At 36.7% G+C, this 24,592-nt stretch overlaps 1 protein-coding gene across 1 annotated transcript in view; it reads left to right on the top strand.

Moving 5' to 3' along the window:
* TBC1D22A (TBC1 domain family member 22A) overlaps positions 1–24,592 on the top strand; it is a 173,729-nt gene that overhangs the window by 85,114 nt on the left and 64,023 nt on the right. The window contains exon 11 of the mRNA XM_084278381.1: positions 13,090–13,217. Within this exon, the coding sequence (XP_084134507.1) occupies positions 13,090–13,217 (128 nt within the window). The remainder of the gene's footprint in view (positions 1–13,089; positions 13,218–24,592) is intronic.

Below are 24,592 nucleotides of genomic sequence, written 5' to 3'. Positions count from 1 at the left end.
ACAGAGTATTAACAAAATGTTACCAAGCCGAACCAGGCATATATTTGCGACACTAGCCTGTCAGCGATGGGATAGAAAAATATTTCTTGTGTAGCTTAATGTTTGATTATCTTCCTGGAAAGATTAATTCCATCTTTTCATTACAAATACTGTGAGGGGTTTTTGTGCCAGTGCTTACCATAGCAGATTTTGGGTTGGTCTGCACATATTTACATTCTGAATATTTGATAATGCTCTTTGTGCCCTTTTAGGATGTTACAGTGTTTCTAATGATCAAAAATTAAGGGCAGGAGAATGCTATTTATGTATTATTACAATATCAGTGCAAATGTATGTAAAATTTATTGTTGTTTTTTTTGTTTTAAATGTAAATGTCCATGAAAAATATAAGAGGATGCTTTTCTATGTAGGGTAGAAATATACTGATATTAAAAATATTTGTAAAGTAATGTGTTTAGTAATTCAAAAATAATGCTTGAAGTGTGACTTTTGATGTAAGCATAAAATTGCATAGAAATATTCAGAGAATCACAGAATGGTTTAGGTTGGAAGGGACCTCAGAGATCATCTAGTTCCAACTCCGGTGCTATGGGCGGGACACCTTCGACTAGATCAGATTGCCCAAAACCCCATCCAACCTGGCCTTGAACACTGCCAGGGATGGGGCAGCCAGAGCTTCTCTGGGCAGCCTGTGCCAGGGCCTCACCACCCTCAGGGAAGAATTTATTTTTAATATCTAACCTAAATCTACTCTTCTTCAGCTTAAACCCATTACCTCTTCTCCTGTCACTCCATGCCCTTGTAAACAGCCCCCTCTGTCTTTCCTGTTAGGCCCCTTTGTGTACTGGAAGGCTGCAGTAAAGTCTTCCTGGAGCCTTCTCTTCTCCAGGCTGAACAAGACCAACTGTCTCAGCCTGTCTTTATAGCAGAGGTGCTCCAGCCCTCTAATTACCTTTGTAGCCCTCTCATCGTCTTTGTGGCCCTCCTCTGGACTCAGTGTAGCAAGTCCAAGTCTTTCTTATGGTGGGGGCCCTAGAGCTGAACACCATACTCCCTGTGGGGTCTTAGAAGAGCAGAGTAGATGGGGGAGAATTATCTCCTTTGATGTCATGCCTCAACTGATGCAGCCAGGATATAATGGAATTTCTGGGCTGCAGGCCTCCATTTTCAGTATTTTTAGGTGTGTTTCTTTTTCTTTATAAGTCTTTCCACTCAGTTATTTCTTTTGCCAGAAGAATGCAGCAAAGTACATGTAAGATTAAAATAGAGCTTTATTGGTTAGATAGGTAATGGTGGATGTGTCCTCCTGTCATCTCATAAACTTTTGGATGCCTCGGGTAAGGTATCCTGACCTGGTTGGCACTTTGATTGATACACAATGTAGTTTGATTAAATTATATGTTACTGTTCTTTACTCATCTCAATTTCTTTTTACTTTTGTCTTTTTATGTCTACATTGTGTCTACTATACTGTAGTTAAAGTGAAATGTATGGTTGATATGAATTCATTAACTTTTTCTTTTAAAAGAAATCTCATGATCTATATGTAATATATATATTTCTTAAAGTGCTAATTAAGGTTATTGTGGAAGAAAATAATATTCCCCTGGCTGTGTCACATTATTTTCTTGATGCTGGGTAACCACATGGTGAAGAGCATCTTAAGGATCACAACTCTCAGGGTAAATGTTCTTCTGCATACACTGCAGAACATTTCAGTCGACTTCAAACAGCCAAGCTACTCTGTTAATTTAATCATAATCTTAGTCTTCTTAAACTCCAGAAAATAATTTTGATGAATCATGTGTTTAATGGATTTTTTTAGTTTGTTAATAGAATGCTGTTATAGACCAGATGGAATCTGAAGATAACACATTGTTTAATTTCATTTATCTCCATGCATAATCATTCAGATTGTTCTAGGAATTATAAAAAAAAATTATTGAGAGGGAGGATCAATAGACAGCTCAATAATATAAGGAATCTGCTATAACTAATTATCTTTTCTGTTTTCTGTAATGTTAGTAGAGCTGTTCTGCAGTAAATCATGAAACATCTCTCATGATTTATAAAAGGTCAGTCTCGTGGCATACTGTTCCCCACGTTTGCTTCATTTAGGCTTGAAGGCAAAGAAATGTGGTATAGGAATGTCAAAACTAATACAGTAGTTGTGTCTATAATTTACAAGATGTTTAACATCCATAATTTGCTGATGTTTAGCATTTGACTGGTTTCATGCTTGGGAAATCCTCTGCTTCTTCAGTTTACCAAAAGACGTCTGGTAATAACATTAGAGTTTGAGGTGGCCATTTGGTGAAGGCTGAGCATGTGTAGATAAAAATACTCTTAGATTTCCATAAACATTGGTAAAAAAATATTTCTATTGCATACCCTCTAAATTAGCAAGAAGGCAATCCTAGGAAAAAAAATTGATAGCTTCTCATTAGCATTACAATGAACTATAAAAGTAATATTGATGACTCAACTTAGTATAAACATTCTGCATCTTCAGTGAAGGTAAGTTTGGGAAGATTTATTTTACATCTTTAATAGAAAAACTCCTGGTGTTTGCATCTGTTTTCTGCACACCCTGATCTGTGCTTATGTTCTCTTGTAGTGTAATAAAGTCTGTGTTATTAGTGTTTTGGATTCTTGTACTGGTAATCACCAATCTTCTTGTGGAATTGGACCTTGAATCTTTGTAAGAAGAAATGGAAAAATAGAAATGTAGAAAAAATATTTTTTTAAAAAAAAGCTCTTGCTGTTGCTTATATATATTTTTCTCCCTTCTTTTGAAAATGGAAGTAATGAAGTAATACCTAAAAAGCATAAAAAGAGTGCTGCATTTTTAATTTCGCATGAGGAAAAGCCCATATTTTGTCCACTTCTGGGCTCTCCAGTTAACGACAGACAAGGAACTCCTGGAGAGAGTCCAGCCATGAGGATGGTTGAGGGCCTGGAGCATCCCTCATGAGGAAAGGCTGAGAGGGCTGGGTCTGTTTAGCCTGGAGTAGACTGAGAGGGGATCCTATCAACACAGAAATAGCTAAAGGGTTTATCTCAAGAAGATGGGGCCAGACTCTTATTAGTGGTACCCAGTGGCATGACAACAGACAGTGGATCCAAATTGAAACACAGGAAATTCCACCTGAATATGGGGAAAAACTTACTTTACTCTGAGGGTGCCAGAGCACAGGAACAGGCTGCCCAGATATGTTGTGCAGTCTGCTTCTTTGAAGATATTCAAAACCTGCCTGGATGCAATCTTGTGGAACCTGCCGTATGTGATCCTGCTTTAGCAGAGGGGTTGGACTATATGATCTCCAGTGGTCTCTTCCAATCCCTACCATTCTGTGATTCTGTGAAGTTCATTTAGAATTCAGCTACATTTTTCAAAGGTTCATTAATATTTCAGTATTTCTGCTCTGTCCACTGTAAGCGCATGTTGTGGCCATCTGTTTTGGAGAGTTGCTATAGGGATTGTTGCCTATGGTTCTTTAATTTGGGCAAGATTTATTTTTATTTCCATTTTGCTACTGTAAAAAAAATTGAGACAGGAATATTTCTTTAGTAAGAAGTTATAGTTGTTTGAATCATTTTAAATATTTTTTTCTATTACATAGTACTGTTTGGGAAAGTGTTTTTACTTATGGCTATGTACAGTTAAAATGTTCTTTCACCTTTTAAAACCATGTTATATTAAGGATTTTACAAGTCTTATTTTTTTTGTTGATGCCATATTGTGAATGTGCTTGTTTCATTCACTTCAAATTAAAGATAAACAAGATAATATGTTTTGGTTTGTTGTTTTGAAGAAATTAATCTTGGCTCCACTAATCACACTTTAGTTACTTATTCCTGTCTTTAGCTAAAAATGTCTTGGTCAGTTATCTGCAGTTCTGTAAATAATGCTACAGGTAAAGACTTGTAATAAAGTACTTTGATGTCCTGGCTTTAAATTTATACTTTACATATGCCTTCATTATTTATGCACATACTTAAAATATGAGTCTCTTGTGTATGTAAATGTTCTGTGTATGTATGTGCAGGTCAAGTTTTTCATTAAAAAAGTCAATAAAATTTTTTCATTTTTTTATGTATTGTTTTTTATCCACAGTTCGAGAGCTTATTTAATTGCACCATTCTGTGTACTTCTAATGCTTTGAAATATTTGCTGTAGGTGTGCCTAAAAGGTTGGTTGATAGAATACTTAGTACTTATGTATCATGTTACGGTTTATTATTTAATTGGAGATGTTTCTAAAACATCCTTCATTAGAATGAGTGCTGGTGGAGTTACACTTTATAACCTCTGAGCTAAGAGTTGTGTATGCTTTCTAGGCTGCTAAAGTTTTAAATGTTCAGACTTGTAATTCCTATAGTTACTCCTTTGAACATTGTGTTGGTGTTTGGTGCTCAACAGGTTCTTATCCCAAGAGATGCAGATGCCTAATCCTGTAAAACTGAATTATTAAACAAAAGTTTAATGTTTCTGTTCAGAACTTAATTTCATATGATGAGTTAAGCCCAAAAATGCTTAGAGATAACTACTGAGTAGTTTTGATGCTTCCTTAGTTTTTATAAGATGTTCGGTTTCTGTGCTGATTGAACTTTCTAAGCTGCAGAGAAAGATTGGTTTGCTTTTTTTGTTTAGGAAAATTTGAATCTCAAAAAAATTATAGTATCAACCAAGTATAATACGCTTTCTTATTAAACAACTTACTGATGTTTAATAAGAACTCACAGAACAAATGATCTGTTCAATATACCGTGACAGATATAGATTAACTAATTTGGTTTTTAATTTGAATCTTTGGTGTTCATACAATGAACTGATGGTGAAACTGTAGTAACAGGTGACGTTTGATCAATCCTTGTTATGTATTCAGTCATACTAATGATTTTTTTAAAGTGTGGCTGAAGAATACTTAATTGCATGTGCAAAATTATGTTCATGCTTAATTATATTGTAAAGCATTTTACTTACACTGATAATTTTTAACTAGGATTGTGTTGAAGTATCTGGGAAAAACCTGTAAAAAGTGTAATAGCTGGAAAAACTGATATTCTGTAGCCATGCAGAAACATTTTTGAATTGGAAATGGAAATAGAATTTATTTAAACTTTACGGCTGCTGCTGAAAATTAGTCATTAATAAGGACTTTCTCTGTTGGTCCATTTTTATATGTCAGCTGGGTGCTGCAGTGATTAAAAATCTTGTAAGCATGTAATATTGCTTTAATTAATTTGTGCTGTAAAGCTTTTTTTTTTTTTTAACAAAGCCATATTATTTAGCTCACCAGTACTTATTTTTTATCTGATTTTATGGTTGTAATTACTGTATTATATTTTAATCCACTCCTAAATGCTGCTCACTGGGCATTATAATTATTTAATGTATCTTTTAAATCAAATTTTCATGCTCTTACAGAGTTCAGAGGTCTTAGCAAGAGTTGAGACTGCCTGTAAAATCATTTGTAAATTCCTGACCTCTGTAAACACTGTAACTTTTAAATAGCCAAAATGTACTGTTTCCCTGGCAAATCATTAAAAAAAAAAGTTTAACATGATGAGGAATTTTAAAAGTCTTAGACATAAACCCAGTTATGAAGGCACATAGATAGCTTTTAGAAGAACAGGCTGCACAAGTCAATCTATTGCCACCTGGGAGTATAAATGTCTCATCACAGATGTTTCTCACTGTTTGTTGCACTTTGAATATTAAGTTTGAGTTCCACCTGGAAACACAGAATGTGCTTTTAACTTTTAGCTATAATAGTGAATCTTCCTTGGTTACTATCATGTTTCTTTATAGTTCCCTCTGTTTTTCCAGTAGATACCACAGATGTGTTACTTGCCATTGATTCCTGGGGGCAACCAGGTCTTCTCCTCCTTGCCTCCTTCCCTATTTTCTTCTTTCATTTTGGGATCGGTGTCTTGGGCTTTTTGGTATTGCAATATTAGCTCTATGTTTTGGGTATGAAGAACATATCTCTCAGTCATAGCTACTAGCTGTGTGTTTAGTGGACTAAATTACCATAGACCATTATCTTGTTGCCTGCTCAACATCACACAAATTGTGGCAGTGTACAGATTTTAATCTAATGGTCAGAAAAATTCCAGGCATGCAAGCACATACCCTGTAAATTAATTTGAGATGAAACTTCTTGATTTCATTTTAAAAAAAATCCTTTCAATAATCAGTGGCAAAATTTAACTGTTATGTCTAGTAAAAGATAAATGTTTGCACGATAGTGTATAGAAGGAATCTGATCAGCAATGAGGTAATGAAATACCAAATGTTGTAATATTTTGACTATTCTTCACAGGACATTGGAAAAAAAAAGTAGGATTTATAGACTTGTTATAACCTATATTATGAAGCCTCATTATTACTGCTCACGGTCATATTGAGTGACTTAAGTCATAAACAGTAATTTCTTACTACAGTCGACTGAACATGGGATGAATGATGTTTGGATTTTAAATGGAACTGTTTTGGTTGGGTTTTTTTTTCCCCAAAACTGATTCCTAAGGGAAAGAAAAAATCCTATCAAATTCCTATCCAATTCTGTGTCTGAAAACTTGCTGGATTTTATCGTTTTTACTGTTGGACAGAAAACAGGAGGAGAAATTTGGATCATGCTGGTGTATTAAGTAGCTTTTTACAAGGTGTCTGAAAAGAAATTTGGTTATATTTAATAGCAAGAGTTAATTGAAGGAAAAAAATGAATAAAGTAGTGACAAAAAAGTATCTCTGAAGTAATTCCTAGTTATCCACAGTAGTCTGTCTCCACTAGATTCCTCCATAAGTTTATTTTCCTGCCAAAGAAATATTTTGTCTTGTTTTCAAAAACTTCATATCATTATGTGATTCATATTCTCATTCAGGGAGCCTGCAAAAAGAGTCATTAGAGAATTAAAAGACAGACAAGCTCCTATGTTAATTCTGCGAGAGACTTAATGTATTTCAAAATGAAAGGGTTTTAAGTTTTGAAACAATGGTTCTTCTCATTGTCATGTTTTCCTTATAGGTGCCTATGTTATCATCTCTAACTTTATAGATTATGATGTTTACTTCTTTTCAGTGTCAGTTGTGTTTAAAAATAATAAGGTGACTAATTAAAAAAATTGAGAAAATTAGTCAGTGGAGGTTCTCATCTGTAGTAGCCTTGGAAATTGTTTTCTGAAGTGTGTCAGAGCTGTTTGCTTTCTTTGTCTTGTCTTCCATTACTTTAGTTTCTGAATGATTGGTCTATAAAGCTTTCCTTTACTGGCATGGTCCCAAAAGAAGACAATCCTGCTAGACTGCCATAGGAAAACAGGAGTGCTAGCATGTATCTATAGCATGTTTTCGTACATATGCCAAGGAGCAATGCACAAGCATTACTCTGCGTGTAAATGGCAGTGCCAATAAGTCTCTGGGTCATTATTTACTCTTCACTTTGGATTGGTACCAAAGGAGTTACTCTTGTAGCTAGTGTATAGTCTTCAAGAAGAATTGTGTGGCTTTTCATGAGAAATACACATTTTTCTTCCTGTTGTAGAACTGAAAGGCCTATTTATCAGAGATTCTTAACTGCCTTTCAGATAATTTTTAACAATTAGTGTTTTTTATATTTACAGTGAAATATGTGTAAAGAATTTATAAAACTGAGCTAAAAAGGAAGTGCCCACGGTATAAAATATGAGTAAAAAATGACCTTTAAATAATTTTTAATTGTGCAGAAATTAGGTCAAACATCGGAAAAGATTGCTGGGGTTTTAGAAATTTTTAAATAAAGGTCAACACCAAATGGCCAATATTCTGAAGAAATACATGGATACTGTAGCACTATACTGTACCACTGTTACTTGGCAATTCATGAATAATGTTACTATTATTTGATCACGCCTCTTTTGCTTATATATAAATATCCCAAGGCATTCATTATGACTGTCCCCCAGTCAGGACAACAGATAAATCATGCTTTAATTTGCTTATTTCTTTCCTTATCCATGGCTTTAGTTTGTGATTTGTTAGTCACATACAACTTGAATTCTGAAATTAGTAAAACAGCATGTGAAGCTCACATTGAACATTAACAATATTTTATATGTCCTTTTTCCATAAGAAGCCTCTGTTTAAAGTGCAGTCATTTATACCGATATATCCAGTAAGTGCTTTCATGAAATTATAAATAGTTATAAATGCTTTTTATGTACAAAATTCATATTTCTGGCATTTTTCTACTTTGGAATGCATCTGTATAATGTATTTTATTCTTTAATCAGAAGGCTTGCTCCTCCAAAACTTTATATATAGATTTATAGAAAGTATTGGGAAACTTATTAAATGTAATTCTTCTTTCTTTTGAATTTTGACAAAAGGACTATCTTTTTGAAACTCTGAAGTATTTTTACTATCAGAAGCTGCAGTTAAAGGTATTTTTTTTATATTTGAAGTGTGAAAGCTGACAGTAATTATATGTCTTCCTTGTTCATTGCACACACGTACTTATTTTCATTGAAATGGAAAATTTAAATTTAGATTATGGCTATCCAAATTACCTTTATCAGCAAAATAGCCTTTGCTCACGAATACTTACAAAATAGGAAGAATCAACTTTTTTGGTCAATGCATCTTCTATTCCAGCCTCACATCAATTGTATGTAATACACAGAGTAATAGTCTATTTTTCAACTTGTTTAGACTGGAAAGCAAATTTCAAGAAATTCATTATGCCTCTTAACAACTGTAGTTGAAATATCACAACTGGCACAATGTATTGTTCTTCATTACTTATTTTCAATGACTGTGAGCAACCAAACTTAATTTGTTTCTGCTCTGTGAAGAACAAGAGGGTTTGCAAGTTAGTAACTTCACTTAGAAATAAAACTCACTTTTTTTTGCATCCTGCTTGATGTAGTGGATTATCTAATTATAGTAGTCTGCAGTATAGGTATCTAAATGTGATGTTTAAAAAAAAAATACGAAAACAAAACAGCATAGTATCTCAGTTCAGTATATTTAAGTTACAGTTAAATTTGCCTAGAGCAAAAGCAGGGACATGGTAGTAATTCTGTACTTGTCCTGAATAACTAACTGAATAGCAGCGTGCTGAGCACAGAACTAGATTGAGGGTAGGGCTCAAAGGATTTTGGTGAACAAGGCTACATCTGCCTGGTGACCAGTCAACAACAGTGCTCCTCAGAGCTCAATTTAGGGCCAGTTCTATTCAATATATTTATCAATGATCCGGATGCAGGAGTTGAATGCACCTTTAGCAAGTATGCTGATGTTACCAAACTGGGGGGTGCTCTTGACTCCCTTGAGGGATGAGAAGCCTTGCAGAGGCTAGACTGGAGCACTGAGAAATTAACATTTGAAAATTTAGCAAGTTGAAATGCTAGATTTTTCACTTGGGATGGAGTAATGCCAGGCACAAGTGCAGATTGGAAAAGGGGTAACTGGACACCAGCTCTGCAGAAAAGTGTCTGGGGATGCTGGTTGACAGCAAGCTCAATGGGAGTCACCAGTATGCTCTGGCAGCCGAGAGAACAAAACACGTTCCAGGGTGCATCAAACGTAGTCTAACTAGCCAATCCAAAGAGGTGATTATCCTGCTGTGTTTAAGCATTAGTGGGTACTCACCTTGAGTGCTGTGTGCACTTCCAAGACCCACAATTTAAGAAAGAAGTGAAGGTCCTTAAATACATCCAGAGGATAGCAACAACGCTGGTGAAAGAGTTGGAAGGAAGGTCTTGTGATGAGCAGCTGAAGACTCTGGGCTTGTCTAGTTTGGAGGAAAGGAGGTTCAGGGGCAACCTCATGGCTCTCTACAGCCTTAGATGAGGAGACGTGGAAAAGGAGATGCTGAACTCTTCTCTGTGGTATCCAGTGATAGGATGCATGGGAGTGGTTCAAAGCTGTGCCAGGGGCAGTTTAGACTGGATGTTAGGAAGCATTGCTTTACAAAGAGGTTGGTAAAAGACTGAAACAGGTTTCCTTGAGAGATGGTTGATGCCCATAGTGTGTTGGTGTTTAAGAGGCATTTGAACAATGCCATTAATAATAGGCTTTAACTTCTGGTCATCCCTTTGTTGGTCAGGCAGTTGAACTAGAGGATTGTTGCAGATTAGCCCTTCTAAAGAACTATGCCATGCCATTCCATTCCATCTGTTTAGAAGTTAGAGGCATGCAAGACCTTTCTGTGGAAAATGAAGATACAGAGGCTTCTGAAGGTTATACTGTCATCAAAATGTGGACTTCTACATATAAACTGCCTTTCTTTTTTTACACCTATTTCTCTAAGGTTGCAGGACATAGGTTTCTACACCTCTCTTCTTCCACTAATGTTTCAAGCTGAGGACTTGCTTCATCAGCTTTTTTACAAAGGGAGAAATGTCTTCACTCTGCAGAATTCCACAACTTTTATAAAGCTTATTTGTTTATTGTTTTAAAAAATAATGAAGAGTGACTCAGATTAGCAGTACTGCTGAGGAAGAGCTGCAGAGTAAGCCTGACAGGTAGGTAGCTGTTGTGTTTAGAGTGCTGGAGAGATATTCATTGCACTTGGACAGGTTATACACTTTATGCAGAGCTCAGAACTAGCCTTGATACTGGATGTTGTCTCTCTCCCAGCTGAAGCAGATGATGATTTTTGCAGAAAGCTTGGGAAGGAAAGTGTGAAGGTCATAAAAGGGTATTTGGTTTGTAGAGGAAGGAAGAACATTAGTCACAGAGCCTTGAGACAGGAAGGCTGAGTGTGTTATCAAAAAAGTTCTCATGTAATTTTAGAAATATTGACAAAATGTATGCACGATATACAGTGGTAATGCTGTAGTACTTTTCCTCCACACATAATGACTAAGAAGAAGGATTTTCCAGTACTTGATGAGATCACTTTATAAAAGCATGAGATCATTACCTCTCCACCCTCATTCTCTACCTTTTCACATCCCATAGTAGCAGTTCAATTTATTGTATAGCAGAAGTATCCAATTACCTAGTTAGTGTTATACATAGAAATGAATCATTTAAAGATTCACACATCTTTATATATAGCTGTGGCTTAAAAAGTTCCTAGGAGAAGTTACAGATAGTTTTAAGTTGTGCATATAAACAGTTTTATATATTTTTCTGTAATCGTATAACAGAAGAATGTGGCTTTAGGAATATAGATACCAGGTCTGCTGAAGAGTGCTTTAAACCCGATTGATAGAGGCTGAGAAGTACCATGGAGAATACCAGTACTTTATATATTTCCATGGGCATTTTTTTTTTTTCTTGGGCACTACTGGAGAGGGGAGGTTGTGATAGGTGGACCTTTGGTGTAATGTGTTGTGACTGGTCTTATTTTTAAAAAACAGCTTAGTGTTGATCGTTTTTAAAATGTAAAGAATCGCTACTTCTTGCTTCCGTATTGAAACAACTGGTTCAGTTTGGCTGACACTTTCATATACCCACAAAATACATCTTGAGAAAAAAATATTTGAATAACTTTATATTATAATTAGTATAATTTACTTCTGCTACCTTAATCTTTAGGTAATGTTTCCTGTACCTGTGCTGTCATACCCTTGAGATATTTTTTGTTCTTGTTCATTTACTACTTCAACGCCTCTTTAGGTCTTGTTCAAAGGAGTTTATCCTCCCCCCTCTGACTTAGTCAGGACACATTGAGAGTAGTGTTTTCAGTTTTGTGCTCCCTAGTTCAAGAAAGGCGCAAAACTACTGGACAGAGTCCAGGGGAGGGCTATAAGCACAGTTAGGGGACTGGACCATCTCTTACATTTGGAAGGGCTGAAAGAGCTGGGTCTGTTTAATCTGAAGAAGACTGAGAGGGGATTTCATAAATATCTAAAGGGTGTATGTCTAGAGGAAAGGATCAGACTCTTCAGTGGTTCCCAGCAACAGGACAAGGGGCAATGGACACAAACTGGAACACAGGAAGATGCATGTCAACATAAGGAAAAATTCCACTCTGAGTATCAGAGCACTGGAACAGGCTGCCCAGAGTGTTTGTGGATTCGTCTTTTCTGGAAATATTCAGAACCCTCCTGGATGTTATCCTGTACAGCCTGCTGTAGGTGATCCTGCTTTAGCAGAGGGGTTGGACTGAAGGATTTGCAGAGGTCCTCTCCAATCCCTGCCATTCTGTGATTCTGTGATCTTGCTGGGTAATGTGAAATTTGTAAGATCGACTCATTGTCTTACCTGATAATACACCTCTGTGAACATGGATGATGTGGGTTGCAAAATCTTCCAAGAATGTATTTGTATAAAGACAGTCTTCATAAGCTTTAAGAAAGATTCCTTAAGACATTAGCATTTCTGGAGTAGTTGTCATTGATACCATGCCAATGTCATGTGTGAGCCTGTTAGCTAAAACGTATTAACAGATTGCCTGTCATCCTTTTTGGGCGAAATTCTGCTAAATATATAAAAGCCATGCTGTAGATTAGTTTTATTAGCTCTAGCAATAACCCATGAAAGTTATTATCACAGCTTTCAACAGTAAACAGGCTACAATTAGCAGTTTGTGCAAGTACGGCTTTAGAAATCAATGATTGTGTTTTATTTGTATTTATTTGTTAATTTAAATTCACTCACTGTATTTCCTATACATTAATACATATTCATGTACTTTCCTTTTATTTCTTTGCCTTGTCAGTATAATGTTGGTGCCTTTTTATTACCAGCAATTTATTTTTGGAAGCCATTTTTTTATTTACAAACCTTGTTTCTTGCAGTCTTGCCCCAAATAGTTTGTAGCACAAGAAATCAGTCAGGATATATGTATCTAATCTTTTCACTTTAGAACTTTGTATATTTTTGTGGTATATTGTAAAGCTCTGACCTTAATCTTTTCTTAAGGTAGTACAACTAGGATCAGTTATTTAATCCATCCAGAGGCAGAAAAATAAATCCCATGTGATGTTTAACTAGTTGTTTCTATTTTGGGAATTTTCATTCAGTTGTAAGAACTTACATGTAATACCACATTTTATTTGTTTAGGATCAAAGGAGTATTTTATTTTCTCAAATATTGTATTTGATACTTAACTTCAGAAAAGTTGCAGTAAAATTTGTTTGTTTTGTCTTCAGAACAAGTTCATAGGCACTTGGATCAGCATGAAGTGAAATACTTGCAATTTGCTTTCCGTTGGATGAATAACTTGCTGATGAGAGAAGTCCCTTTACGGTGTACCATCAGGTTATGGGACACGTACCAAGTAAGTACTTTCTTAAACCCCCATAGTGTGTTTTAGACATGCTGTTATGTTTGTGTGTGTGTGTGTGTTGTGTCTTTTGTTTTAGTGCTATTTGAGAATCACCATAAAAGAAGATGTTTTCAGTGATCATTACCACTTAGAAGCATTTAACGTCTTCAGTCTTCTTGCTGTTCAAAAACAAGCACTTGATGTCATGACAATTTTTAGTACTAAAATGAACACTCACTCAAAGCATGGGTTAATGCCAATACTCCCTTCTGTCTCTTCAGAGAAAAAGCAAAACAATGAATTGTGCTTAATCAATACCCTCCTTCGATTCTGAGTTCCAGTCCTCTTACTGCCTGTCTGTTTAGCTACTCAATCCAATACTAGCTTCTCAGCATTCATCCTTCTGTTGTGTCTTCTATTTTATTGTTTGTCCAGACAAAATATCTTACCTTACTGACCTCTGGTTGAGGTAATTATTGTTACTCAATTATTTCTTGCTTCACTGTCAAGTGAAGGAATTGATATCAGAGAAAAAGTTAACCTTTTCTTTGCTCTTGATGTTCCAGTAGCTTCTGGTTGCAATTTTTAACTACGTATTTCAACAATATACTCTTACCTACTTGGTTGTTGAAGCTGACAAATAAATATCCATAAGAATTTTCATTTTAATTAGTTCAGTAAATATGGGAGTAAGACATAGCATCTTTAGATATCAGTGTCTTCCCATCCGCTTGTTAAGTAGCAAAATTTAGTTTCAGAAATTTTAATGCCAGGATGTCCACTTAGACCATCTATCCACACTTTCAACAGAGGGTTAAGAATTGCTTCCTATTCATTTAGTCAGTCCAGTAAGTTATTTCAGTGAAAAGTGTTTTGCAGAACAGTATCCAAATCTGATGAGAAAATGTTAAGAAGTGAATGCCTTATCTCTCCTACAGTTAATTTGTCCTACATGGTGATAGTCTCACAGGTTTTATTTGGTTGTTCATTTTCAACAAATTTCTGAATTTAATTTGGCTATTGCTTCCATCTGTGGTCCTTCCACCTCCTTTGTCTCATTATAACATCTGTTACTCATTCTAATATGTTATTATCTGGCATTTTCTTCCAGTAGAAAATATTTATTTTTCATAAGATACTTCTGAGAATAATTTTTGTTGCTATTGTTGCAGCACTTCTAACTCCTAAAGGTTAGGGGTTTTTTACCATGTTAACTGTAGCACTGCATTTGGTACTTGATGGTTAGTCTCATCAATGTCCAAAAATTATATAAAAGCTCTTCCTTAATCCAGCTAACCACCCATATGTGTCCAAGGAATAGCCATTTTTTCCCAAAACTTCACTTTGAGCTCATCTGTAAGCTATGATTCTACATTTATGTTGAGAAATTTCTTTTGAAGACCAAGCGTGTGGTTATTTCTCAAACTAAGTGTTGCCATGCTGGAAGTACATTTCTCATTGATAGTCCATATGTCAAGTTACACTTCAATTGAATCTTTAACCATAATAAGTTGTTCTGATTATTTAATTCAGAATTTGAGCAAATTCTGCTGTATTACAGAAGTACTACTGTATTACATAAATGGGATTATTTCTGTATATTAAACATGCTCAGTAATTCTGTGTTTTGACATGGCAGGTGCAGCACATCTGTACTGTTTTCTAGGTTATTTACAGACAGTTGCACGTGCAACTCTTGGTGAATAGTGTATTTATAACAAATAGGGACAAAGAGTCACCTATATAACTAACACTTTATTGAAACAGCCTCAATCAATTCCACAAGTTACTTAGCAGTTTTCATTTGTGCTTATACCAAATGTTTTATAAACCAATAATATGGATTTTAGCAACTTGATAAGAATTCATAGAATAGTTTGGGTTGGAAGGAACCTCAAAGATCATCTAGTTCCAATCACCATGGGCAGGGACACACTCCACTAAACCAGATTACCCAAAGCCCCATCCAACCTGGCCTTGAATACTGGCAGGGAGGGGTCAGCTCCAACCTCTCTGGGCAACCTGTGCCAGGGCCTCACCATCCTCGTAGGGAACATTTTTTTTCCTAATATCTAACCTAAATCTACCTTCCTTCAGCTTAAACCCATTATCCCTTGTCCTTTCACTCCATGAACCAGTCCTCCTCCAGCTTTCCTGTGCAGGCCCCTTTAGGTACTGGAAAGCTGCAATAAGGTCTCCCCAGAGCTTTCTCATTTCCAGGCTAAGCAAGCTCAACTGTCTCAGCCTATCTTTGTAGCAGAGCCCTCTGATCATTTCTGTGGCCCTCCTCTGGACTCACTCCAACAGCTTGATTTCTTTCTTGTACTGGAGCTGGACATAATTAAATAAACCGCATGATACAAATTAAGTCATGCACAGCACAATTGCTCACCTGAAGTCGATATTCACATAGTTCGTGAGCTGTGCCACCCTCCAGCCACCAGTGCTAACCAGCTTCTAGGAAGAAAATTAATTCTATCTGGGCTAAAGCCAGAACTGATGGATGGTGGCTTAGCAAATTCATCTGACAGTTCCGTCAGGACCCACAGATACATTTCATTGGATTCCATGGACTTGTGCACCTTCAGGCTCCTTAGATGGACTCAATCCTGATTTCCTTCAATGGGTGGCTCTTCATTCTTCCAGTCCCTGACTTTGTCTTCTGTGTCTTGGGCAGTGTGTCTACAGCAGTTGATTGTGAAATCCGAGGAAAAACGGTCATTGAGTAACTCGTCTTTCTCAATATCCTGGGTAAACAGGTCTCCTGTTTCATTCTGGAGGGGGGCAACATTTTTCCTTCGTCTTCCTGGTCAGGTGGCCTGTAGCAGACCCCCACTAAAATGTCCCGTCCCTGCCCTTCCTTTAATCCTGACCCACAAGCTCTCAGTGGACTCCTCATCCACCTCTAAGCAGAGCTCCACGCATTCCAGCTGGTCATTGACATACAGGGCGACACCGCCTCCTTTTCAGCCATTCCTGCCCTTCCTGAAGAGCCTGCATCCTTCCATCCCAATGCTCCAGTCATAGGAGCCATCCCAGCACTTCTCTGTGATGCCAGTAAGATCAACAGCGTGTATAATAAACTTACAAGAGCTGGTAAAGTTTATGGAAAGTTTTTGCTGAAGAATTAAGCAATAACATTTAGATTTTTACACAAATAACTTGTCTGTAAGACATACCATTGCATGTGATTTCCAACTTAATCATTTACAACTGTTATCAACTGTGCTGCTTTCCAAATGGAAAACACTGTAGAGATGGAATTCTGTCGGTTATTTTTTATCTTCTGCATCATATTTTTAACTGTAAAGCCTTCTATAGGCCAGAGTGTCAGAGTTTTTCAGAGGGTCTAGCTATGGATGGACCTTTGATGTTGGATTTGAGAGACGTAAAAATAATAAAGACAAAAGTTTAATAAGAGATATTATTTTTGAAAGAAATTCAGCTTTACAAATGGAAGGATGAATCCTACTTGTAATTGTAGGGCCCTGAATAGACATTTAACTGCTTTGCTCACAGTATTGAAAGGCTGATGATGCTGTTACCAGCCTTGCTTTTGCTACCTCCTGTGTCCTAAAAATGAAATGTAAGAAAACATGTGGATTCTCTTTAGATTTCCACACCTATGTCTTCTACTATTTTAGTGGCTACTCAGCATTACTGACTTTTCCTCCCTAATATTCTCAAGCTGCTATAAAGAGAAATGCCTTTAACTACAGTGTAAGTTCAGAGGGAGGGTGGACTATTTGTGTTGCAATGTAATGTTACCCTCAGTGTGAACTACGGGCATCTCTACCCTGCATGTGAGGGCTTCTGCTCAGACTCTGTCTACCTTACAGCTCTTGGGAAGAGATGGCACGGTGTGCAAGGCCGTGTTCACATGCAGCTCTAGCTGTAGCATGTAACATAGTTCTGGAGCTGCATGGGAGTGGTACCAGAGGAGGGTCAGGATAGGTGGGACACTGGGATACCTTCATGTGGCAGGAATGAGAAGACTGGTGGAAGTGTCAGATTCTTCAATATCTGCACCAGGGGTGCATTCCGATTCCCCTTTGCTGTAGAAATCCAGGCTGATGGCAGATGACCTCCCTCGTTTCCCAAGTTTTACAGAACAGTGGTCTTTCTTGAAAGAGAGGATTCTGCTGATGATGTCTTCACAGAAAAATTGTTTTGTCTCCTTTCTCTTTCTCTTCTCCCCATCAAAGCTGAAATAAAGCTTGTGTCACTGAGCTTCCCATTTTCCTCTGTTTGCAGTAGAAAGACAAATACTATAGTGTCTCCAGCCTAAATTCCAAACTGGTCATTCTCAGAGCAGGCTCCATTTTCGCATGAAGTGCAACGGGGTTATTTTAGGGAATGACAACACATTTATATATATAACAGTCAGCTGTTATATATATTCTCTAGTGTGGTAGGGAGTCTGTGATAGATAACTATTTTCTGGATTTTTTACACCTGCATTCTGTCTCTCAAAATGTGTTGCATTTTCTCTGTTGACTTCAATGAGCATAGAATGGGACACATGATGTCTACTGGTACCTTGGTCTGGAAAGTAACAAAGATTAATATATGATTCACCAGTAATTTGTTAGGCTTTGTCAAGTACATCATTGAACATGTAATCCAGAATACTTGGGCTCAGGCTAGAAAGTTGAGGGGAAGAGACATTTTGAAAGGTTTCTAAATCCTCATTGAAGCAAATATTCTGGTATTCTGTAACTGTATCTATGAAATCCACTAAAATACATCACTGTCTTCTGTAGAGGAACTTTGTAAAGTAGAAAAATTAATAGCATTATGCATCTTGCTTACAAAGGATGTGTTGTGAGAGCTTCTTAGCCATAAATATTTAGTTTGGTCTGGTCTTTAATATGAATTGCATTTTAATGAGTGAATTATCTCACTTTATATATTTTTTACTTGCTGTGGACTTTGTTGGTGATTTTTGTTCTTTTTTTTTTTTCTAAGATAAATGCTGTAAATACCTTGTAAATTATTTCAAAATAGAAATTGCTTTTTAAGTTATGCCTAAGACAATCAAATTTTAAATCTGTAAAACTGATTACTATGAATGTTCATAGACTTCGTCGTATATGAAAGATTCCACAAGCCAAAGCAGTGTAACATAAGACCTTGGTTTTATCCTTTTATGTCTCTTGGGTTTTTTTTTTATCTTACATTTTGTCATCTTTTTTGGCATAAAAGTTTGGTAAAATGAGATAGCACGATAACTGAATTATTCAGGATATGTAAGTGTTTAACATATTTCTATAGATGCATGAAATGCAAGTTAGTCTTATATTTGTTCCTTGCTGGGGGGCATCTTGTCACTAATTTGAAGATTGCTTTGTGTATTTGAAACTAACTTTTGTTGGCTTCTAACTCTGACTTAAAATAGTCAACATATTGCATTAGAAGTGATTGGAATATCTCCATGCTCAATGTCTCACTGTTCCAGATAAATATTTTAAATGTTTACCATCACAACCTCAGAAAGTATCCTTGGTTCAGTTTAAGCCATTTTATTGAAGTTTGCATCAAGTTTTTCTTTCGATTTATTTTATTTCTTAAAATGTGTGTTGTCCTTAAGGCACTTTTAAGCTCCATGGTGTTTATGTAGCTGTATACGTCTCTGTTGGGCGTCAGGAAGCGATGCCATTACAGTGATGGCACCCATTAATACAGGTCTTGAACATCGGTGGTTTCATACCAATATTTAGAGCAGAAGAGTGTTTAGTTTTACGTCTCACTTAAATACTGAGTCCAAATCCGCATTTGATTTCTGGACAGTTTGGAGCTGGAAGGAAGTTTTTAATAAGGCCATCACATCATTCTGATGCAAGATATGTGGTGTTATTCTGACTGCTGTCTTAGATAGGAGAAGAGATTTATTGGCATGTATATACTGCATTTTATTAACTTCTCATGTAGAATGGAGTGCATGTATTTCTTGTTACAGTGCATTCCTTCTGCTTAGTTGTCCATGTGTAAATTGACTTTGACTTACGTAAATTGTCTTTTGTGCAGTAATTTTTCTAAGTAATTCTGTGGTAGTACATAATTCACTGAAGAAACACTGACACTATTTCCATAGCTAAAAACTTGTTCAGGAGGAAAAAGAAAAAGAACACATATTGGTTTTAAATTTTAAATACATGGTGGCAAGTGCCATGTGAATGTTTAGATCAGAAGTGTACAGCCTAATATTTTCCCCTGCCAGGAAGCCTTTTTGTTTCATACCACTTAGCAGACTACTGTATTGCCAACTCTCCAGTAGGCTGATGTAGCTGAAATGAGTCAGACACTCAGGCTCACTGGATACACCACAGACCAGGCAGGTGAGATAGGTACTGTTTACAGTGCCCTGCTGTCCTACTTCAAGCTTTACCCGGTTCTTATGTGAGAAAAGCTTTAGTGTTACCACGATATCTTAAGGTTTACAATGGAAAATAAATGGAAATTAAAGTGTATAATACTACCATGTAAAATGCAAAAGAGTTGCAAAGAGTTACAAAAGGTATGGGGAAAAGCAAATAATAACACTGGTGGAATTTGACAGTACGGGTGAGTTGATTTACTGTATTAGAGCTGAAGTAGGTTTTTCCCTTCATTCCTGTTACCTCCCACTCCTTGGCAGCATGTTTCTTTGCTTCAGTTTAGCCCAGTGAGGGGGCTGGTGAGTATCACAGCAAGTGCAAGGGCAAGAGGATGAGAGAGAAAACCTGTGATTTGAACCCCAGTATTAAATTAGAATGATCCCTTGTCCATTTTCAGCTTAATTGCCATCTTTTCTTAAAAAGATTTTCTTTCTTGGTGGATAGTACATTTCTCAGGTGGCATACAAGCTTCAAGGGAGAGCACTCCTTGCTGTTGGAGCCTGAAGTCATGCAGATGGGTACAGGAAAATGTATTTTTTCCTTCTTGAAATTTTAATCTTTCTTCTTCTTCCAGGAGACTGATGCTTTTTTCCTCAAAATAAACATGATTTCATTTTTTTCAAAAACTCACAGAATCACTAGGTTGGAAAAGACCTTTGAGATCATCGAGTCCAACCATATCTGTCCTCTACTAAATCATATCCCTGAGAACCTCGTCTACCCGTCTTAAATATATCCAGAGTCAGTGACTCAACCACCTCCCTGAGCAGCTTGTTCCAGTGCTCAGTAACCCTTTTAGTGAAGAGTTTTTTTGTGAAGTCTAATCTGAACGTGCCCTGGTGCACCTTGAGGCCATTCCCCCTCATCCTATCATCCATCGCTTGGATGAAGAGACCAACACTCAACTCTACAACCTCCTTTCAGGTAGTTGTAGGTGGTGATAAGTTCCCCCCACAGCCTTCTCTTCTGAAGGCTAAACACCCCCAGCTCTCTCAGCTGTCCCTCGTAAGGTTTGCTCTCCAGCCCCTTCACCAGCCTGGTTGCCCTCCTCTGGACACACTCCAGGACCTCAATGTCTTTCTTCTACTGAGGGGCCCAAAAGTGGACACAGTACTTGAGGTGCGGCCTCACCAATGCTGAGTACAGGGGCACAGTCATTTCCCTGGACCTGCTGGCCACACTATTTCTGATAAATGTAAGTCTGTCTTCATTAGACTAAATATTATCACGTGTACTTTACCAGCCATTTATATCCTTCCTTTCTTGAAGAAGACTTGAAGTGTATTTTGCCTCTCTGACTTACTGTTCATTTTTATTGCCATGTATCTCATGTGGGACTTCATATACTTTATTGGCCAATATGGTAAGAGATGTCTTTGTCCTGGTTTTTCATTGGTATAATTTATGTAGAAGTAGTAACCTACTGTTATATTTTAATAAATAACATTGGCATGATTTTCCAGAAGTGCTGAGGATCCAAAAGTCACCTCCCACAGGAAACAAAAAAACCCAAAACAAGCAAAACAAAACAACAACAACAACAAAAAAGAGAAGGAAAAAAAGGTTACATGTAATTTTGTTATTTTCTGTCAGACCCTGAGGTTTATGAAATATTCAAAAATGTAGTTACAGTTTTTTCCTGCGTTTCCATTTTTTACATAGGCTCAATCAGAGATTTTGATTTACTGAACATGAGAATTATTTAAGTCTGATTTTCAGTAGAGTTGTCTTGTGATCAGTATTTATTTAAATAAAATCAATTAAGTTGAAACAGGAGTGCATTTCACAACAGACACTAGACAATCTATATAAGAAAGACATCATTACTACTCTGGTCTCAATCAAAGCCTTAAGCCACCTGAGACAGACTCAAAATACATCTACTGAAAGCACATTTAATTTTTCATGGCTAACAATAGAACTGCCCAAAAAAGAAAAATGTCTTTCTTATTGAGCCCATGATGTTAGGGAGACAATTGTTGTCATCCTTTTCTTCAGCAGGCACATAAGACCTCTCACTGTGGCCTGGTCTTTTATTCTTTCTTTTTAATACAAAGTATGGTTTGGACCATAAAGGCCCTTGAACAACATTAGGTTAAGTGGACTACAACAATAAACACGTAGAGTGAAAGCAAAAGAGCAGGGAAGGTACATACCCTCCCATCTTGTGCTTTTAGGAAGTTTTATTGCATCTCTCTCTCACACATATTTTTAAAAAATGCCCATTGAGTACTATTAAATATTTATCTAATTGTTTTAAAATACACTGCTTGAAATGCCCTGTGGCAGTGATTTTTTGCAGTTTATGTAGTGTGAGAATAAATTCTCCTCCTTTGATTTAACAGAAGATTCTTTTGAATTCACTTCCACTTACTTCTTTGATTATGAGAAATTGTGTCAAATTCTTTATTCACTTCCCCATCACCTGTTTCAGAATGGTTGTCTACCTCTGTATGCAATCACTCATTTTCACTCAGCTGAAAATATCTGTACTCCTGGAAGCCACTTCGTGCACTTCTTGCGATTATCTTTCTTCTCTGTAGTCTTTTTAGTTTTACTGTAAGTTTTATTTCTCGGTTATACAAAATGGAAATATCTTTGAGAGATGAGCACACCATAGATTTGCAGTGTGAGATGAAGTTGTTATCTGTTTCTTTACTTCTGTATTTATAATTACCCATGCCTTTTCTTCTGTCGAATATGAGTTTTTTCAGGGAACTTTGTAGTTAATCCACCTTTTCTGTCTTAGTGGCTAATGTCACAGACAACATGAACTATGTGTGCTTTGCAGTGTTTTTCCCCACTGTATGTATATCCAGACTGAATTTCATTTGCCATTTTATTATTCAGTGACACGACAGCTTTCTGCAACTTTTAGCAGCCAGCTTTATTTTTTACTAGTAACCGCTATTCTGAATAATTTTCCATCCCTACCAAACTGTTCTTTTTCAAGGCCACTTAGTAATTTAGTGAGCAACACAGATCCTATTTGTTTGGGATTTTTTTTGTCCTTTAAATTCATGATAATTTTCTCTCTTGTTTGACAACTTAGTTTCAGAGTCTTGCTTGGTGACCTTGTTAGAAGTGTCTGGACATCTGAATATTTAGTATCCAATTACTAACACAATGGTAGGATCATGTCTGTAAGATATTTTCTTGTCCACCTGCAACATACCGTCAGAGAAACCTGCTCCTGGATTAAAAAGCCTCTGGAGACTACATTCAGGTCATGCCTCTCCCTGTGATTCTGCCACCTCTTGTTTTCTTGGGAGAATTTAATTTAGCATCTTGCCTGAGAGCTGGAGTTCACTGTTCTGCTACCTACTGAATCCAGCCTTGATCTTACCTATCTCCACTATAATTTAAGAACACCTTTTCATGTTATTTTGTTTAAAAGTAAATCTAAAAGTATGATTGAAATAAAATTTAGTTCTTGGAGACCATAGGAAGATGTCAAGACATTAGAGAAGCACTTTTACTTACAAGACTGGCAGCTTAAACATGTTCCTGTTAAAACAAAATGCCCTTAATCTAACTGCATTGTTTGGAAGTTTCTAGATCAGCAAGTCAGTATTTTCCCTTGTGTCAGTAGACTGACATAATAAGTAAAAGCTTCCCTTCAACTTGAGCAAAAGTAAAGTTCTTATACTTTTAAAATCTTTGTCAGGCAACTGACTGTCATCACCTTCTACCACATGGATAGTTATCTTCTGGGATAACTTTGTTGCCAAGGCAACCTCCCATTGACAAGAGTTGTGCTCATTAGGACTTTATTGTGGCAGGCAATTATATTTCAGTGGTATAGAGTGAAGTCAGTGACCTTGTATTGTTTATCTTGTGCTAACCGCAATCTGAAATAAGAGAAAACTCCAAGAAAGGAAGGTAAGAATGTTAGTCAAAAAAAAAAAAAAAACTGGACTGCTTTGTCTTGAACTGTGTATATAACTTTATGTATAGCTGTTAATGTGCATGAGGATTATGTGTACAATGAAGAAAAAAACAAGTTTCTTAAACAATAATTCAGCTTTTCAATGTGACCTTAAAATACACTCATTCACATTTAAGTAAGCTCTTAGATTTTCTCCCAGAGAAGAACACCAAATCTTATTTGTAGAATTATAATGTGTATATATGATTGGTGCTCTTTTGTTGATCATCCAGACCAAGTTTGTTAGTTGTTCTTATTTGTTTTGAAGTTTCTTATTGAGAAACAGTGTTCCCAAATTCCCAGTGAAAGCAGACTAAGCTGCTCCTGATTTTGAGCTGCTCCACAGTCTTACACAGAACAGTATCCACATTGAGATCCCAAATTTTGATCTGCAGTTGTATATCCTCACTTTCCCCCATCCTGTCTTGTGTGTTTTGCCTCAACTAGGATTTAGGAAAATAAAGTTAACTTTTTCCTTCTATGAAATTAAAAAAAGAAATCAGCTTTATACCTGTGCCAGTCCCTTACATCTTCTAATTCGAATCTTAGCCACATAATTTAATACATCTCATCTCTTAGCCGTGTCCTTCCTTTTGGATTCTCACTTGGCCTTGCAGGAAGAATCAATCTTGGCACTTTCTGTATCTCTGCTTTAAATTCTTTGATGCAGCAATGCAGGTTGGGGACCCTGAGAGATGAGTATTGGATTACTTTGGGGGAGTAAATGTCTGTATAGGGGTGTTTACCTGAGCTCCAAAAAATATGTATTTGCACTAGCAAATATAAAACCGAGAGTAGCTGCCCGTATGAGATGCTTAAATATGCCTTCCAATAAAAATTGAAGTTAGCATCTAGCACAAATGTATGCCCTTGGGTTTGCATATTACTCACCACTGCATGGGTCTTTCTGCCTTTAGAGGTCTGTTGGACCTGGAACTCCATGGTTCCTAGTCTCTGGGCTTTCTGCTTGTGAAGAGTGAAGGCAGTGATCGTTCTGAGATATACATGCAAAAATACAGGTATCTTGCTGTTGGTTTGTGTACTGCTGTGTAGGGATCTGTAACAGCTAATGGAGACTTAGT

Source organism: Gallinula chloropus, assembly GCF_964237585.1.
Source record: "Gallinula chloropus genome assembly, chromosome: 1".
Taxonomy (NCBI): Eukaryota; Metazoa; Chordata; class Aves; order Gruiformes; family Rallidae; genus Gallinula; species Gallinula chloropus.
Note: the sequence above shows the minus strand (reverse complement) of the source record. Positions and strands in the feature narration are given on the sequence as shown.